The 18,692-nt window shown below is 43.9% G+C and overlaps 1 protein-coding gene across 2 annotated transcripts; it reads left to right on the forward strand.

Moving 5' to 3' along the window:
• The first annotated feature begins 1,979 nt into the window (after nucleotides 1–1,979).
• cept1b (choline/ethanolamine phosphotransferase 1b) lies at nucleotides 1,980–18,609 on the forward strand. Of its 2 annotated transcripts, none has more exons than XM_064305927.1 (9): nucleotides 1,980–2,353; nucleotides 4,988–5,442; nucleotides 10,660–10,807; nucleotides 11,241–11,382; nucleotides 12,401–12,485; nucleotides 14,224–14,355; nucleotides 15,201–15,359; nucleotides 15,629–15,754; nucleotides 16,322–18,609. In XM_064305927.1, exons 2-9 carry the CDS (start codon nucleotides 5,080–5,082, stop codon nucleotides 16,454–16,456), a joined length of 1,290 nt encoding a protein of 429 aa, XP_064161997.1. In that variant the 5' UTR covers nucleotides 1,980–2,353; nucleotides 4,988–5,079; the 3' UTR covers nucleotides 16,457–18,609. The 2 variants fall into 2 exon arrangements, with proteins under 2 accessions (XP_064161997.1, XP_064161996.1); XM_064305926.1 differs by lacking the exon at nucleotides 12,401–12,485 and adding an exon at nucleotides 13,594–13,678 and having other exon boundaries at nucleotides 1,983–2,353.
• The last annotated feature ends 83 nt before the right edge of the window (nucleotides 18,610–18,692 follow it).

Here is an 18,692-nt window from a genome sequence, read left to right on the forward strand (position 1 = left end):
TCACCATGCACAATGTGTATCTGGCCATTTATTTTTGAAGAAAATTGCTGAAGTATATATCATATGGAGTTGATGGGCAAAGCTTCCACGAGGCTTGCATATGGTTTCCCCATGAAACAGTCATGCTACATCCATTCCCTGGTGGAATTCTTTAGCCTACTTCTCTGGAGGTTAGTCTACCTAACAGAACATACAATTAATATAGGTAGCTACGCAAGTTGACTAACAAGATATCTAGCGTTATATTATCTGGTGTAGACTACTTACCTGCCCTGGTGGAATTCTTTAGCCTACTTCTCTGGTGGAAAGTAGTGCAAACACCAGCATATTACCCCTTTTACGCTAGCCACTTTTCTTCTTGGGAGCCATAGGACCAGGAACTATAGTCTAGAAAGTAATATCATCATCACCTACATTTTCACACCAGGAGCTCTTTCGCCTTTTTAAAAAGAGAACTGCCCACCGAAGTCAAGCTGTATCACAACACAGTAGAGGAGACATGTTTCCACCCAAGGAAAGAGGTTCCTTCCAAGAGGATCTGCAATTTAATGTATGGGTGTCTCTTGCAAGGGCATCTTGTCCTCAGATACACAATCTCTAGAATGTATGGAAAAGGAAATTACTCTGATGGGTGTCCTGAAATCTGATTGTTGCTAGAAATAGTTGGTGTTATGCAATAGGTCAGTGACTGAGTTGTCTAGAATCAGTGTCTCCAACTGAAACCCCATCTACACAAGATAATTTGTCTATCTAGAGGTGGAAAATTCAGGTTCAGAAAGTATTTTGTTCAGATCGCATGGATTTGCTAATAAGCACAATTCCTCAGCCAGGAGGTAGAACTAATTAGTGAAATCAGTTCATGGGTTGAAGAAACACATGGCATGAATTTTACTCAGTGACTTTCCACCTCTGGTCTGATCATTATTGTTTTTTTGGCAAAGCACATCCTCACAAATTGGGTGGAATTACACTGTCTCACATCAGTGTCCACTTGGTCAGGCTTATTAGTAGGCTATCATGAGGTTATGAGCCTGACAAGTAAGGCTGCCTTAATGTCGCTGGTGGGGACATATAGCTAGTTAGCTACGATAGAAAACAAAGCAAGGAAGGTATAGATTGCTAGATAGGATAACCAGCAGAATAGCCATTATTTGGCTTGCGGCTGCAGAATCTGCACTTGCATGTGCTCTGTATGTCCCAAAAGGTTGTATGTATGCCCTTGCATTTGCCGTGTATATTTACCATATGCTTCACGTTAATGGCCCAGCAAGTGCGTATTTATCCTTGGCAGGTATTTGCTTCCTCACGTAAAACCTATGTTCTGTACGTTATATGCCTTGGCACCTGCTGTAGACCCTGAATAATGTGCCAACAGCGACTCCTGTGGGTGACAGTCTGCCTGCGGTATGCGTTCCAGCTTTACGGGATATGCACACTTCCTTTGCAGATGGGTGCACGGCTCAGTAGATAAGGCAAATAATCTAAACTGGCTGGATGCATTTCGTAGGACACACCTGCTGGAATTACTCTTATAATATGGAAAATTCCCTCATAGTTTTTTAAAGCGTTAGTCTAGAGGAGATGCTATAGAGTATACGACTCGTTGTTTAATATATACATTAAGTGTCTCCCACTCGTTGTTGTTTTTTTTTATTTTTTATTTTTAAATTAAACGCTATTTTATTTATTCACTGGCCCATTGTAAATATAGTCTATATATTATTTACTGCGTTCTATGAACATTTTATCTAAATGCATATGTATATCTCATCTCAATATGTTTTACACAAGTCGTAAAGTAAAGATAGTTTGCATCAAAAGCAGTGATTGCACGTACCAAAGTGACTAGCCTAACTTAAATTAATGTAAAAACCAAACAAGTTCGAAAAGACTGACGTTTAGATTTGAATGAGTCCCACCTCTTTAAATCGTAACGACGTGAAACAGGACCAATCAAAGCCATTCACGCAGTTGTGGTTTCAGTCTTAATTTCTACCGTATTCTCGAACGCGTTCTTGGTCTTTAGCTGCGACGGAAGTAGTTGGCGCTCCTCCTTTATATTCGGCAGCCGAAATTGGTTGTCAGTCCGGGCGGTAGTCTTTTGGGGCAGTTCCACTGTTCCAAATCCGTTCAGTTCGGAGGAGGCAGTTCTCTAGCGATTAGTCAGGGAACCGAAGTGGACACATCGTGCTCCATTCGGTTCCTCGTTTTACGTTTTCCTGGGAGACGGTCTTACTCTGATTAGCTGTATCCAAAATTAAAACTCATCAGGTGCTTGAGGTTTTGGATACCTTGTCTGGTCGCTGGACACCCCAGGAGAGACCGGTGCCTCGGGCTGTTACAGCAACTGAAGGTAAGGGCTCTGAAGAGGGCAAGTGAATAACTACCGGTTACTTGTTATCTACCAGGCTAATGACGTTGGCTACTTTAAATTTTGCATAGCTTGCAAACGTTATGCATAATCGACAGCCTACCGTTTCAGTTTCCCATAGCTACCTAACAGAACCTACAATTAAGATAGGTAGCTACGTAAGTTGACTAGCGAGATATCTAGCGTTATTATCTGTTCAACGACACATGTGCTGTTGGGTGTTGGTTCCGAGATGTCTTGCAATAGCATGTCAGCCTTTAGCTAGTCATGTTTTTACGCGTTCACCCACTTTGGTTTGCTTTGCTATGCAATCAGCTAATCCACCGGCTATCTACCAAAATAACGTTACATGATACGAATTGACCATTGTCATTGACCTCAAGTTGCAGAATACAAAGACCTTACGTCTTTAAGTGTAGGGAGCGAGCGATGGCTAGCTAGATAACTTGTGACTTAGCTAGCTAATAATTTTATGTATTGATTGTTGTTGTATAGCTAGTTAGCTTGCTCACGAAACACTGACACAATTCATCTTTTCTGTTTTCATGTCATATCGTGTACCGTTACCAATATCCACTTAGTGGTATACTAGTTATTCCTGTCTTGGAAGACGTGACTAGAAGTTCCTGATCTTTTGTTTCACTGGCTAAGTTACCGATATTCATGATGATTTATCCTGGAGGTGGCAAGCGACAAAGTGCCAACTTTTTTGTTGCTGTGAATTCACAAGTCATAATCATAAAAAACAAATAAATAAAAAGTTGTAGTTAGTATAGAAAAACAACCCTCGATCATTAATGCGCATTTTAAGAGCACCTTTACTTGAGCCGGTGTCCTGCTCCCCCTGGCATTTCACAGAGTCATTATTTTTGCTAAAAACCAGTGCGCACTACAACACGTATCAGGAAGTCATCACGAGAATAGACCCATAGCAGGATGAATATGTGAGGTGGGTCAGACAAGGAGAGTCATCGGTCAGTATCCGATGGCTCTTCCAGGTGGATATACTTTAACAGTTACAAAAATCTAGCTACATCGTGACGTCCGATGTTCATATTTGTCCTGCCATTCTACAGTGTGTAACTATCACTCATTTGCATTAAAGGCATGACATTTCATTTTCATTTTGGCAGACGCTCTTATACAGAGCAGCTTACAGAAATTATATACTTTACATAGAACCCATTTATACTGCTGGATATTTTTTTACTGAAGTAATTCATTTTAAGTATCTAGCTTAATAGTTGGATGGTAATGTCCCTAGTGGGAATCAAACCCGTAGCCTTGCAGTAGCTAACCCAGTTCTCTAACCATTATACTGCAGTACCCCCCCCCCCCCCCACCCCCTCCCCCCGCATACATGGGAGGGAAAACGTAAGAGGTTGTGAGAGACAGCAATAAAGCTGTGTGTTGTTTTCCGTCAAAAGACATCTTTCTTTGTTCTTTGACAATGATGGGGCACTTGGGGCCTAAAGTCCTGGTGTTCTAGTCTCATATTGCTGAATCTGTCCAGGAAATGTGGAACGCAGCATTTTTGAAAACAGTAGCTGGGAGAGCAGCGTGCAGCAGTTTGACACTTTTATTCAAACTTTGCGTAAGGAACGAATCTAATGCACAGTGGGTTTGTGTCCTAGTTGACTATTCTGGTGTGTTAGAAATGTAGTGATGTAGGACAAGTCAGACTGCAGTGGGACTCATCGTGTTTGCCAGCCGTAACAAAGGGTGACGCCAGCTCCTGTGTTCTCATAATAGCGACAGATTCAGCCGACTCCACATTAGGTGTCAAGACAGGCCTGCCATGCCAGTTGGAAGGTTAGCTGTCTCTGAAGAGCAAAAGTAGCATTCTGGTCAGCTGTTGGTTACAAGCCGTTAACCACTCTGGCATTCTGAGGGCACCAGGGTGCAACATAAGGGTCATTCAAGATTTTGTCATGACAGAAAAGGAAGTGCACTGCCCGCGGTGTATCCAAAACTGAAGGGAAGCACAGATGGACTGTTCAGAAATGCATTGTTAATGATACGACTTTGAATAAATCAAAGGGAAAATGTAAGCAAGATTGTTTTATTGGCTTCTGTTTAAAGATGTAATTCTCAACCTAATACACTAAATTCTAGCTAAATATTATCGTATTTAGTATATAATAATTTGTGAAAAGGAATCATCCGTCATAACTCATCCTGGGACATCTGGTTGGTTTACACGTGGATGGCTTAAGGAATTTATGGCCGGTAGGAGGAACTGCTTCCTGTGGGCGGAGTCACCATTAACCGGCTGAAAGGTTGAGGGTGACGTGCTGTTGAGGGTGTTGAGATGACGTACTAAACTGAGGCTCTAAAAAGCTGTGCTGGGATCCAGTGGGATTTATCCTGAAAAGCGTTAATACCGAATTTTTGGCCTAATTCCTAAACTGACCATCTCAGTGAGTCTGTGGTTGTTCTAGCCCGGGTAGCCATTGTGCGTCACCTGCTGCCAGAGGGGTCTGAGGGGTCTGACTCATTAGGTGAACTCATTCCTTCACTCTAAGGTGCTGATGTGTGCCCTATATGCAGATCATTACCACTGTACTCACTGTCCTAACCTCTCTCTCTCTCTCCCCCCCTCCCCCCCTTCTCCAGGAGCGGAGTGTGGCCCAGCAGTGGATTCCTAGCACCCGCAAGGGAAGGGGGGGCAGTCGTTGGCAGACCGCGAGCAGACCAGGGCAGATCCGATGAGCAGCCACCACGTCACTACGCGGGCGCGGGGGGGCACGGGCCCCCGGGACGGCCGGGAGTGGGCCCCCGACTCGGCGTGCCGGCCGGCCCCGCTGGGCTCCGGGGTCTGCGTCCTGAGCAGGCTGATCCAGCTGCCGGCCCCGCCCCTGTCCCGCCACCAGCTGAAGCGGCTGGAGGAGCACCGCTACAGCAGCTCGGGCCGCTCGCTGCTGGAGCCCGTCATGCAGTGCTACTGGGAGTGGCTGGTGGGCCGCGTGCCCACCTGGATCGCCCCCAACCTCATCACCATCGTGGGCCTCGTCACCAACATCTTCACCACCCTGGTGCTCGTCTACTACTGCCCCACTGCCACCGAGCAGGTAGGCCACTATATCCGTCATCCGCTATGTCCCGTCACCCTCGATGTCCTGTCACCCTCATTTTCCCATCACCCTCAGTGTCCCACAATCCCCCTGGTTGTGCTAGACCTCCATTTCTTTTGGTGAAATCAGCACCAAGGATCAGTCCACCAGGTCTGTAATTACACCTTTAAAGTCCGGCTCTGTTTTTGCCGCTGAAAATTTCAGTTTGTAGCTTTGGAAAAGCAATTGTTGCATGTTGTTATGGTGCTCTGTTTAATAGACCTCACATGTTACTTGGTAGTTGTTTATTTGTTGTCCGTACACTGTTTCTGGGGAAAAAAGGACAAAGCTAGAACTTGCTTATGCAGTCATTCCGTGGCAGGAAGTCACAGGGTCAGTGTGTTGTTTTTTTATTTTGTTGAACACTTTTCACTTTGTCCATTTGACTTTGTGGAATTAAATGACTACATAAGCGCATTTTGGCTATGTCCTATTTGGTACAACCGTATGTGGACAGCAGACATTCTTTCACCTTGAGCTTGATAGTATAATGCATAATATTTTTAATTTTGCATGTTTTTTGTCCTTGTGGCATACTTTTCTTAGAGGATTAGCCTTAAAGAAACAAACTGGTTGTGGAGGCGGGGCGGGGAGGGGGGTGTAAGGTCACATACTTGCTAAGACTAAGAGCAGGTAAATCTTGTTTTTCTTTCTTTTCTTTTCAAGATTGTTTTTCCTGATTGTGTGGCAACCAGCTCAGACGTCTTGCACGTCTGTTAATGTTCTAGCAAACTGGAACATCAATTCATGTTTATCTTGTATGTTTTATTCTGACTAACCCCTGCTCAGCTAGCAGCTGTGTCCTAAATGACGCCCTCAGTCAACGTGCATAATGAACCTGCATGGCCTCTAGTGTAACTTTGTGTGACAGGATTCCTGAGCGTTCCCGTGAATAAAAAGGAATGGGAGGGGGAAAAAAACATGAATGAACGCTCGTCGTTGTCGCCGGTCGGTCCGCTGCCTGAGCCAAGCTTCTCAAATGCCTGGGGTGAAGGGTCCTCGTTTGGCCCCACTGCTCAGGACAGGCGCTCCGCGTCGCTGCGTCTCCGGTTACAGGCCCCCCTGCTCTTCGCGGTCCGGCCTGCGAAGCGTCCGGGCTTCGCCGCGATGGCCGCTCACGTGCCCCGCCGGTGGCTCGACCCGAGGACGAGCCTCGGGGCTTGCCTGCTCGACCAATGCCAGCCAGCCTGGGCCAGAGTTGGGTTAAACACAGGTTTCCTCAGGGTTAAAGGTGGGACATTTTGTGCAGAGAGTGCGTACCTGCAGTATTCCGCTTATATAACTTGTTTTCCTCCTATAAATAGTCTCCTCCTCTTCACCCCCCCCCGCCTCCCAGCCTCCTCATTTCCCCTGTAGGACAAAGGTTGGGAAACCAGCAGCATGGAGCGTTATTTACTTATGGTTTAATGCAAAAGAAAGGGGAAAAAATGTAAGCTGTCTGACTTATGAGGAAAATGGTTTGAGCTTCTCACACAGGCTTTGTTAAATTTCTGTTTGTTTGTTTGCTGCACAGTTGGCCAAGCCTGGATGTTTTCAGAAAGCTGCACTGGGGACTAGGACAGGATATGTTTCACTTTGGCCCTCTGTGTAGGGTTCAGTTTGGGCCGTACCATTTTTTTGGCGGTTGACTGGCGGTTGACGTATGTGGGCCAAAAATCTGCTTTGCAGCTGGGGTTTGCTAGGAAGCGTCAGCCGCAGTCCAGGCCTCCCTCAGTTGTTCATGGGGGGGGGGGGGTCGGGGGTATGCCTGCCAGTGTCCAACCACTTGGAGTGAAGCACTCTACGGTTAAGTGTGTCACTTTTGCTGTGCGTTGAAGGACAGCGAAGTAGAGGGAGACAATTGCCACTTCCTTCAAAGATGAGAAACTTTACGGTCTACTTTTAATCCAGGAGTCTGTTGCTCCGGAACTGTGTGACAACTCAGTCCTGCTTTTCCTGTCAGAAAGCTAAGGCTGTTAGCAGCAGCGGTTGTCTGTTGCTCCCTGAAATTCCTGGCTGCTTCAGACAGTTAACACCCCTGCCAATCAAAATGTTTAAACTGGAATAAAAAGCACATAGTTCTGCATGGGGAAATAAAAAAGACAGGAAAGCTTTTGCATGAATTGGTGTGTCATTGATTTTTTTTTCCAGGTAGTCCTTGTCTAGATTGTTCAATATTCAAATGCATTCTCTTTCCAGAGAACTTTAAATGAATGAGAAGCTGAAATAAAACAGAAACTGCTTAGGTAAGGTAAAGTTATGGTAATGCTAAGGTAAATTGTGCCTAATTAAAGTTTCAGGTGCCCCTCAGAACTGTGGATCTTTTTTTTGCGTAGGTGTGTGAGCTACAGTCTAGCCTCCCTACTTAGTATGCTCTTCGTAACACATTTCCGCAGGAATTTACAGATGGGCAATATGCAACTATTGTGGCTTTGAAGTGCATTGAAGACTCCTGCATGTGCAGGAATGCATGGCGAATTGGAGGCAGTGATGCCCGCAGAGTTTCACACCCCCCCCCCCCCCCAAATCCTGCCATTCTGCCAAGAATGGGCAGAATAACCGGCTGTCTGTATTTGCCTGATTGCCTGCTTTTCCAAGATCAGGCTAGTCAGAATAATGCTACTTTTTGCATATTTTATGCAGATGTGGGTCAGTTCGTACTAAATTGTGGTTCTGTTGTGAAGAAGTTGCTACTGTGTCACAGTATAAGTCATTTGCTAAAAATATACTGTACGTGTAAGCAGGTCTGCCAGTGCAGAAAACAGAAGTATGCAGATGTCTGCTTTTCAACTTTCCTACACTGGCGGAGTAGGTCAGAATGTAGCTATTGCTTGGAACTGTACATTTTAATAGACTTATGAACTACAGGCTGTACACAAATGTTATGCGGTTGACGGGGGAAATGCATACATGACAGTTTGCTTGCTTACACAGTATGAACCTAGGAGGTCTTTGTCCGGTCTGAACATTGCCTGCATCACATCTCTGTAACATTGGCCTGCTGTTGAGTTTGCTGGCAGTGCACAGCTGGTATTAGACTTGTGTTATTGTTTCCTTTCCCAGAATTTAGGAAGTACATGGGGGTGTGCATTAGTCTGCCTGAGATAAGTAATGCCTTTTGTAACCCCAAATTGTTTGTTTCCAGATATTGGTGCTGATCTGCCAAATTAGTCTAGTGAGAGTGGAGGGGGGGGGCACCATGTTCCCTGAAGTGTTTGATGATTCTTTACCACTGTAGAAGAATATCTAGTTGAGGACGTATCTTCTGGGGTAATGTAAATAAACTGCCCACTTTTCTGGTTCAGTCTCCATGCCCACATACTTCCAGCCCTCAGCTGTGTGAAGTACCCTGTGGACACAGTCATGCTTATCTAAATCCACCAACCAGTCAGTGGGTGTAATAGATAAATCCAGTTGAAGCCAACTTTCGTACATGCTTTCGTTTATCATTTGGGTTGCACGTGGAAAACAACCTGAATGAATTTGAGCCACCCTTGTGTGTGTCCTCTGTCACAGATAAACTCATCTGAGCCTTGTCCAAGACCGAGCCCTTGGCAAAAGTGTGAAGTTTTGGCAGTGCGAGAATAGTCCTAACCTGCCCTCCTGTAACTGGAGATGTTGCTCAGGGGGATGCTTTTCATGGTAACTGTGGGAAGTATGCCGTTTCTGCTAAGTAACACACGAAGTAAGCTTGCAAAAATTAGATTGCCTCACTGAATGGCAGGGGGCTCTCCCCATCTCCCCCTGGCTCTGACTGCTGCACTGTTGGAAAATGAGGCCCCCGTGCGATTTGGTTTGGCTTAATTATATTACCCGCAAAGATATCCGGTGAGCAAGGAGTCTCGCTAGACTGCATTATGATTGAACTGTCTTTCATTCTTTCGTTGGCAGGGTCTCAATAAAAAGTTCTCCTTTTTTGCTCCAAGTTAAAGGATTTGGTTCAGGTTACTTTTACATGTCCAGTTTCATTGTCCAAAACGTGTCATTTGTAGTTCATTCATCCCTTTAACAAATAGGAGATTCCATGTACCGAGTATGTGAAATACTTGGCCGTGGCATTTTTTAAAAACTGGCTTGGGATACAGAGGTTTGGGGTGGTTACTTTCTGAAACTACTGTGGGCTGTAAATGAACCAGTGCCTTTTTAAAGGGAAAGGGGGGGTTGGGTGTAATCGAGTTGTTTATTCATGGCAAACATTCCTCCCAACCATGTTTGTTTAAGCTGTGCTAGCGAGGCCGATGCAAGAATAAACGTGGAATTTTGCACAGCATGTATTTATTTGGCAGATCATCCCCTTATCCAGTGTGAGTTGGCCCATGGGGAGCTACAGTTTAGGATACAGACAGCCAATAAGCAAAAAGAATACATAACGTGTAACATGCCTAAAACGGCAACACAAAATCGTCGTACAGTTGAATGGCCCAGAGGAGGAGCCCGGGGAATGGAGGGAGAGACGAGTCATTTCTGCGGTCAGAGTCACCGTGGCCTCACAGAAAGAAGGTCCTGGGTTCGAATCTGAGGTCTGGGCCTTTCTGTGTGGGGTCTTGCATGTTCTCCCCCTGTCCGTGTGGGTTTCCTCCGAGTACTTCGGTTTCCTCCCACAGTCCAGACATGCAGGCTAGGCTAATTAGAGACTGGCGATTGCCCGTAGGTATGAGTGTGTGAGCGATGGTGTGTGTGCCCTGCAACAGATTGTTGACATGTCCAGAGCATGTTCCTACCCTTCACCCAATGCATGCTGGGATAGGCTTCAGCCTCCCAACATCCCCGTGACCCTGACCGGGAACGAGCGGGTTAGGTAATGTATGAATGTGTGGGGCATTTAGCTGTGCCTGTGCCTGTGCCTGATGCAGAAGGAGTGATGGAGAGGTGGAAGGTTGGCTCAGGGGTAGGGAGGATTGAACCTGTGCCCTTGGGTTACTGCTGTGTTAGATCCTCCCAAAAATGTGCCAGGTCCTGACCAGCTTCCCCGCTGTTGTTGTGAAGTGTGTGGTGCAGCTCTCCTGTTGGGTGTGAAATGGTCGTTGTTCCTGAGTCTGTGCCTGCTTCATCTGGGTGCAGGTGGTGCAGAGGTTACTAGAGGCACAACTGCAGGATAAATTTATACATTTTTGTTTCTATATGTAAAAACGTGTAAGTTGTGTGTTATTGATGTATTTAGTAGATTGAACTTTGGGTTGCATTTTTTTTTCTAAGGCACCTTTGTGGGCGTACCTGTCATGCGCTGTGGGCCTCTTCATCTACCAATCCCTGGACGCCATAGACGGGAAGCAGGCGAGGCGAACCAATAGCAGCTCCCCACTGGGCGAGCTGTTTGACCACGGTTGTGACTCCCTCTCCACAGGTACAGCACTGTTCCCCGCCTGTCACAATAACCTTTGTGGTGCATGGATGTGAAATCAGAAAGTACGGAATGGCCTCACAAAACAGCTCTTCATAAATGTCCCAGAAGCACCAGCAGTGTAAGATGGAGAGTGGTGCTTTTGGAAAATAAAACAAAGGCTTTGTACTGTTCAGAAGTTATTCTGATTTGGGCACCCTAAGAACATTGCAGACACTGGCAGACTATTATAGGAGAAATCACCCGCCTGTGTTGATGCATAATTGCAATATCCAAATAATTGTATTTGAATGGAATTGGAGTAATGTAGAAATAGAGCGATTTTGAATGTATGCAAATTAACCTGATCTTGTCTTACGAGCATTTCCCTCTCCCTCCCTCCTCCCTTCCTCTCTCTCCTCCTCTCCCTCCCTCCCTCTCCCCCTCTCTCCTGCAGTATTTGTGGTCCTGGGTACCTGCATTGCCATACAGCTGGGCACCAACCCTGACTGGATGTTCTTCTGCTGTTTCGCGGGCATGTTCATGTTTTACTGTGCCCACTGGCAGACCTACGTCTCGGGCACCCTGCGCTTCGGCATGTGAGTCTGTGCCAGCCTGTGGGCACAGGGATGTGGGCACAGCTTTTCCCTTTCCTCACACTGCGCATAACGTCTCTGCGATTGGTCCAGCGGTGTCACATGGGAGTTGGGAGCACATAGAAGAGAGGGTGCATTGCACAACAAAAGAGAAACTGTGTACTCTGTTTGAGAAGGGGGGGGGTGATTTTCTTGGGTATCTGGACAGAATTATTGTATTGTCCTTTCATGGGAATGGGAAGAAATGAGATCTTTGTTTGACGTATTATTGCATGCGCAATGAAAACTACCATGTTTTTGAGATCTGTTACTAATTGCAGCAATATCATTTATTTACTAAGGATTACGTGTGAATAGGGGTTTTATGGGTTTAGATAGGAGATTAGATTGGGGTTAGAAGTTGTGTGCGGACGGATGCACCGATTCAGTTTTATCAAGCTGATATCAATTCCAAATATTTTCTCAACCGCATCGGTGGATTCAAAATTGAGTATATTGAGCAGTTCTGCATTGTCAGCTTTCAACCCTGGGCTGTGGTATCTCTAGGGCAAGGCATTTTCCTGAGCACCTGTAATATTTGGTTTTACGCTATATTGAGTTGGCTTTGATCTTTACAGATAGTATCGGTGCACCTGTATGGGGATATATATATTGCATATCACAGCTTGTACTGCACAAAATTTTTAAATGTGGGATTTAAATTAACCTGACAGCTACGACTCCTCAAAGACTCATTAGAGCACCGCCTTTTGTTCAGAGGGAGAGCTTGTCGAAGGAGGACTGTAGAGTTGCCAGGTTTTACCTCACACGTTTGTGTGAAGGCGATGGACTAAACCTCCCTTGCCTCAGTGTTACCTGAATGTTAGTAGCTATACAGAAGTCTGTGGTTCGTAACCTACGTAGATCAGAGTTATTGATGTGGACTAGAAATCAGGGCAGACAGGCCTGTCACCTCAGTGGAGTTTCAGTGTTTTTCTGGAGAGTGCAACGTGAACCCTTGTCTCTCTTCTCTGGCCGGCAGATTTGATATCACAGAGTTACAGATCTGTCTAGCGTTGTTACAGATGTTCACAGCAGCCCTGGGGCCCGGGTTTTGGAATCTGAGGGTAACCGAGCAACCATCACCATCACCCCCCCCCCCCCCCCCACCTAGTGAATGCAGTGCACTGAGCCAATCAGAACCCCACTTCCTGCACAGACTGCAGCATATAGGGACGGGCATGGCACAAAGCTAGCAGGCTAATTAAAGAAAGACACTGAGGAATAATGCACTTCCCAGTTGCATCTCTCATAATTACAGTCAGCACTATTGAACTCCTGGTCCTGCGGGCTGCAGTTGTCTGCAGGCATTTGCTCCAACCATGCACTACACCACCTGATTTCCCTAAGTATTTTCCGTCCTTATTTCAGGAAGTCAGCTTATTAGTGACAACAGGTGGTGTAGTTCTTGTTTCGTAGGTGACTTAGGTGCATTAACTGTCTTAACTACTGCTTGTATTTTTTCCATTGATTGCGTTGTTGCTGTTCTCGTTGTGTTAGTGTTAATCAGTTTAACCTTCAAGGGCTGCCAGCATATAGGACTAGGGCAGGTGTCCGCACTTGAGCCTGGATATCATTCTTCTCTCTATTTCAGTCAGACTACTGATCCTGGTTGTGAGTTTTGCACTTTTGTAACCATGCGCTCTGATTAAGATACGTCCTGTCAAAGTCCTGATTATGTGAATGTTATTTGGGAACAAATACCTGCAGACACTGTGGCCCACAGGACCTGGAGTTGAGTAGCCCTGCATCAAGTCTTCCTGCTGAATGTTTTGAAAGACTTGTATATAGTTTGTGCCCTTAATTTGGCTGCATTTATCTTAGCTGTGCCTAACGGCATCCTCAGCATTTCTCAAAAAAAAAAGTTCTGCTAAAAGCACATGACAGGGTCTCATACCAGTATATCGATTACTTGTCCATTTCTAAAAGATACAACAGAAAAGGGAAAAAATATTGAGCCTTCTCTGTCTGTATGATTACAGTTTCTTGGTTGGACAAGACGAGTGTGCATTGTGCGTTGAGGGTGTAATTCAGTGTCCCACTGCACTGAGGCCTCAGTCCTGACCCTATGGGGGTAACCATGGTGCAGTCTGTGCAGGCCCCCTGGAAGGGAGCATGTAGATGAACTGATTCACTGATCTCTCTAACCCTGCTCTGCCTTTTCTATTTGCTCAGCATTGATGTGACTGAAGTCCAAATTCTCATTATAATCATGTATTTGCTGGCTGCAATTGGAGGATCAGCTTTTTGGCAGTCTCCGGTAATTCTCTTACCCCATAATTTTACAGTATTTATTTATTTATTTATTTTTTGTTTTCTCAATGAAGTAATTTTGTATGATCACTGATTTTCTTGGTTGCTTTACTGAGCTGTGCTTACTGTGCATGAGCCTTAGCCGACGCTCAATTTACCTTTTGATACTTTATTAAGGCAATCAGGCTTTAGAGCTGCTTGCAGAAATATTCTGTAGGCATCCATCTGGTAGAGTCCTACTGTAGGCGCTTTCCTGTCTCATTACAAACAGGACTGTGTAAATGTATTTGTTTTTATTCTCACCTTAGCTCACCTGTAGCGTACATTTTACATAGACCTTTCTTGTGTTTGCATTTGTTTGTATAAGTTTAAATAAATAGCTGTTTTGTCAGCTGGTAAGGCTTTTATGTTTAACTGCCTCAGATCTGATACAAGAAACACACTTTGTGTAGGTTCTAGTTTTTGCTTAGATCTTTTTTTACATCTGGTTAGTGTTACGCAAAAGTCCTGTGATAAGAAGGTGCTATCTCACTCCTCTTTGATCCCCCCCAGATCCCACTAATAAACATCCAGATGAAAATAGTGCCCGCCCTCTGCACCGCACTAGGGGCCGTCTTCTCCTGCACAAACTACTTCCGGGTCATATTCACCGGGGGCGTGGGCAAGAACGGATCCACAATAGCAGTAAGTCCAGTGATTGCCAGTGTGCTCGGTATTCTCTTTGAAAGGGAGCCATTTGTAAGCCAGCGTGGTCCCCAGGCGTGGTGTACCTGGCAGTGACACTTTGGGACAGTGCTGTGGTGGGTGCGCGCTGTTGGGTCGGATCGAGTCTGGACTTTGGCGGTTTTGACTGTGGCCAGGAGTCCCGCCAGGCAACACAAAGGCGGCCATGTTGTCTCTCCGATCGTGAGGTTTGCAGGTGTCGGGGTACACTGGGCCTTGTTGCTCCTTACTCACACTATTGGGTAACTGCATAATTCATGGCACAGTAATGTAAGTGTGCTACCGCTTTTAATCCCTGCTGTTTATTTTCCTCTTTACTCCCTTTGTCTACAGGATGCTGTAATTTTGACTCTTGACTTTGGCTTTGTAGCTTTGTCTTCCGTGCCAGGTTCCCCTTGTAAAAGTGATTTTGATCTTAATGGGGGCATGAAGACAAATGAATGAATGAAGTTTTCAGGTGCTTGTGGTCTGATTTCTGTAACTAGCAGCAGACCACAAAAACCACCACCATCACCACTGATATCAATTGGGTGTTGATAATACAGTCAATCAGCAGCAAGGTCATACAGCTTCCCTGTGATCATGTGATGTTTTTTTTTTTTGTCTATCACATGTTAGCTGCAACGCCTTGCTGCTGATTGGCTGTCTTAAGAACATTATATAATGCACAGAATGGGAATAGTTACTGTACTGTTACACACGCTAGAAAAGTAAACTGCTTCAGTAAACAGACAGCTTTCACTGTGTGTCGATAATTATCATTTGAAATGCATTGCATTTCCCGTGTGCTTTGATGTATTTTTCAGGGAACAAGTGTGCTGTCCCCTGTACTGCACATAGGGTCAGTAATAATACTGGCTGTCATGATCTACAAGAAATCCACAGTTCAGCTGTTCGAGAAACACCCCTGCCTTTACATCCTGGCGTTTGGTTTTGTGTCGGCAAAAATCACCAACAAGCTGGTGGTGAGTCTTACCGCACGCTGAAAGACATTGAGGTGTATGACAGGCGGTAGTGCCGGAATTTGCTTGTTGATTCTAATGCGTGACATTCTATTTTATTTCTGCCTGCTCAGTGGAAATGGAATACTGTATTTTAATTATATACAAATGACGGTGTCTTAAGTCTTTTTTTTTTGCATTGGTACAGTAGCTGCATTGTGTTACATTATAGGTATAGGTCTCATAATGTCGTGTCTCATGTCAATGTTTTGATGGGTTTTTTTTCCCCCCAGGTTGCACATATGACAAAAAGTGAAATGTACCTTCATGACTTGGCTTTTCTGGGGCCGGGGCTGATATTCCTGGACCAGTATTTCAACAGCTTTATTGATGAATACCTGGTCCTCTGGATCGCTCTGGTAAGGTCACGCCGTCGCCATTTTATATTGCCCTGTACGTTTTTTTGGTCCGTTAGTATTGACAAGAATTCAGATCAAGCTACAATGAATGAATGTTGTGCTGAGTTAAAATACAGCTTTGGTCTGACACAGTCCCAGCACGAGTGAATAATCTGCCTGTCTACAGTGTTTAATTTGATTTGTTACACGCTCTGTTTTTTTGCCGAGTTTAAGATATTGATGGTGCTAATGGTAGATAACTGGTGGTAGCCACAGTAATGCATGCACATTTGCTGTTTTTACAGTCCGGTTGTTCTAACAAAATATTCCGACCCTCACATATACCACAAAACAGGTTTTTCAAATGAAATGCACCCGTTCTTTCAACACTGTATGATGGATTTTGCAAGATGATGGACAAGTAAAGAATGAGACCTTTATGAATGATGCCTTTGGGGACTTGAGGGAATCTCCTCGCAGCTGAATTGCTGTGACGTCAAGTGACGACATGTAAATATTTGAAAAGGAGCAGCCTCGGGTTAACGTTGGTAGCATAACTTTGTCCGCTCGCTCTTGCGCTTTCCACAGCTCCTTTCCCTCTTCGATCTGGTGCGGTACTGCGTCAGCGTCTGCAATCAGATCGCCTCCCACCTGCACATCTACGTCTTCAAAATCAAGCCCCTGGCCACGCTGTCCAGTTCGCCGGGACACAACCACCATTAGCGACTTTCCTGTCATCGCCGTCGTCATCACGTTCGGTGCGTAAAAAGAGACTTCAGGGAGCGAAGGCTGACCAGTGAGGAAAACTGAGCAGGATGGGGTTTGGACGAGAGGCGGAATGAAATCGAATAAATTATTAATTTGTCACAGTCACGTGCAATTTTCTCCTTATCTGCTGGTCTCGTCACAGCCTTCTTGACAAGCGTAAAAACGAGGAAAGTTTTTTTTTTTTTTTTTTTTTTTTTTTTTTAACTTCTGTTTTGCTTTTGTTTTGAGTGGGGGGGGGGTAAATCGGATTATATAACTAATTTACCCACTTATTCTTATAAATTAATTGGTAAACTGACAGCTTAATGTATTTTCAGAAGAATTGGTCTGTTGGTTTTAAGGTACTTAGGGAAGGCTTCAAAGTATAATGGTATACGTTATTCTTCCTTTGAGAAAATGTCTTAACATGAATATTTTTCAATATTACTATGTCATGTATTCATAGTAGCATCAATTAAAAACCGTTCTGGCTGGCTCACATGCATTGTTTCAAAAAAGATTCCCAGCCATAGATACATACCGAAGACTAATTTCTTAACATCTTGCTGCTTAATTTAGCTTATTTCAGAAAGAAAACTTGCCATATGGAGAGGCAAGTTATTTTTTCTTCTTTTTTTTTTTGCTTTTGCTTTGTCTTCTGTGCCATTCTCAGATTATGTTACAGTTTAGTTTAATATATCTTGTAGTCTAACCTCTTGCCAGAAATGCTGAACCTACTTAAATATAAATACAAGGAACCATGCAGTCACATGGAGGAAGAAGTGTATCGTAAACAACAAAAATAAAAACTGGAGGCATTTTATTTTTATAGTTAGTTTACCAACCACCTGATTAACACATCAACCTTTCCCACCATTGGAATTCGCTAAACTGAATCCAATTAATTTTTCATTTAAGAAAATAAATAAATAAATAAATAAAATAAAACTTTTTTTGCCTACTAGCCCTCAGCAAAAGTTCACTCAAATTTTGTATAGGTGACGGAATACTGACCTTTTCCAGTGCAATCAATGAAGATGCCAATCTAGCCATAACTGAACAATACATGGTTGCAGAGAACTTTTCTGTATTCTGACACATTAACTTAGCCGACTTGTGCAAATACGACTATGAAAACTGTTTAAACAAGAAAACAGAAACTGACAAACTTACTTTCTGTTTACTGATGTTTGAAATAAAATTAACTTTCAAATAGTATTTAATTAAAAACATTTTTTTACCTTAGCTGATCTTCTAAATATGTGTGTAACTGTTCTTTATGTATATAATATTTTCCCTTTTGTGATGGGACAGACTAAGATTCGACTTGAAAATAATTTGGCAGCTACCTGCTTTGTGCAAGACATTGGTGAATATAGTTACTGATATAAATATTGTCACATCAGTGTTACTCCCTGACCTTAATTCATGCATTGCCTTAAATTTATACAGTTGCTGAAACCCCTTGCTTTTTTTACTGAGTACTTCAAGTATTATTAGCAAGGCATGCCATCTTTTGAGTGTATACTGGGAAAGGTCAGTATCGACTATATTGCCGGTCTTTTAAGCTATGGTTTATAGCCATCGTGTTTACTGGGGGGTGAAACAGTAGGTCAGTAGATAATCTCTCCTTCACCTGACAATATATTGTATCAAATCCAAAGTATGAGGACTGTTTCCAAAAATCCAGTTTGGATTTCTTGGTTGGTGGTCATTGCACTTTCTCATTGTAAATTCAGGCAGTCACGTTTTAGAAGTTTGTCAGTGTTTTGAACTTTTTTTTATTTTTTATTTTTGGGTCAAATGCCTTCATCTTGATCAGGAATATTTTCTGCAGTCAGATTTACAGTTGATGAGTCGTTGTATTACTTTGAAGAGATGTGATTGTTTCTGTCCTAATTCATGCCATGCAATAGCTAAGTGTGAATTTTTAAAACTTTGAAAAGGAGTTATGAATGTTTGATTTTCTTTCTGTGTATGATGTGTGTCACTATGGTACAGCTCTATTGTGTGAGCTGATATACAGGTACCTGAATATGGCGTTTCTTGTCATTGTATCATTTTCTGGCCAAACATAAGCCACAGAGTATATGACAAAAATAAAATATAACTAAATGGTATTTAACAAATGGGGGAACCTATGTCCTATGTTTGTGCGTTCATTAAACAACAGATTAAATAACTTTCTATTCATAATCAAAGAACATCGCAC

Source organism: Anguilla rostrata, chromosome 13 (assembly GCF_018555375.3).
Source record: "Anguilla rostrata isolate EN2019 chromosome 13, ASM1855537v3, whole genome shotgun sequence".
Taxonomy (NCBI): Eukaryota; Metazoa; Chordata; class Actinopteri; order Anguilliformes; family Anguillidae; genus Anguilla; species Anguilla rostrata.

Bases quoted from the DNA above. Each gene is read 5' to 3' on its own strand.
- cept1b (XM_064305927.1), top strand. From the start codon at position 5,080: ATGAGCAGCCACCACGTCACTACGCGGGCGCGGGGGGGCACGGGCCCC. The intron at 5,443-10,659 runs GTAGGCCACTAT...TTTTTTTCTAAG, and splicing joins GCCCCACTGCCACCGAGCAG to GCACCTTTGTGGGCGTACCT. The intron at 15,755-16,321 runs GTAAGGTCACGC...CGCTTTCCACAG, and splicing joins TGGTCCTCTGGATCGCTCTG to CTCCTTTCCCTCTTCGATCT.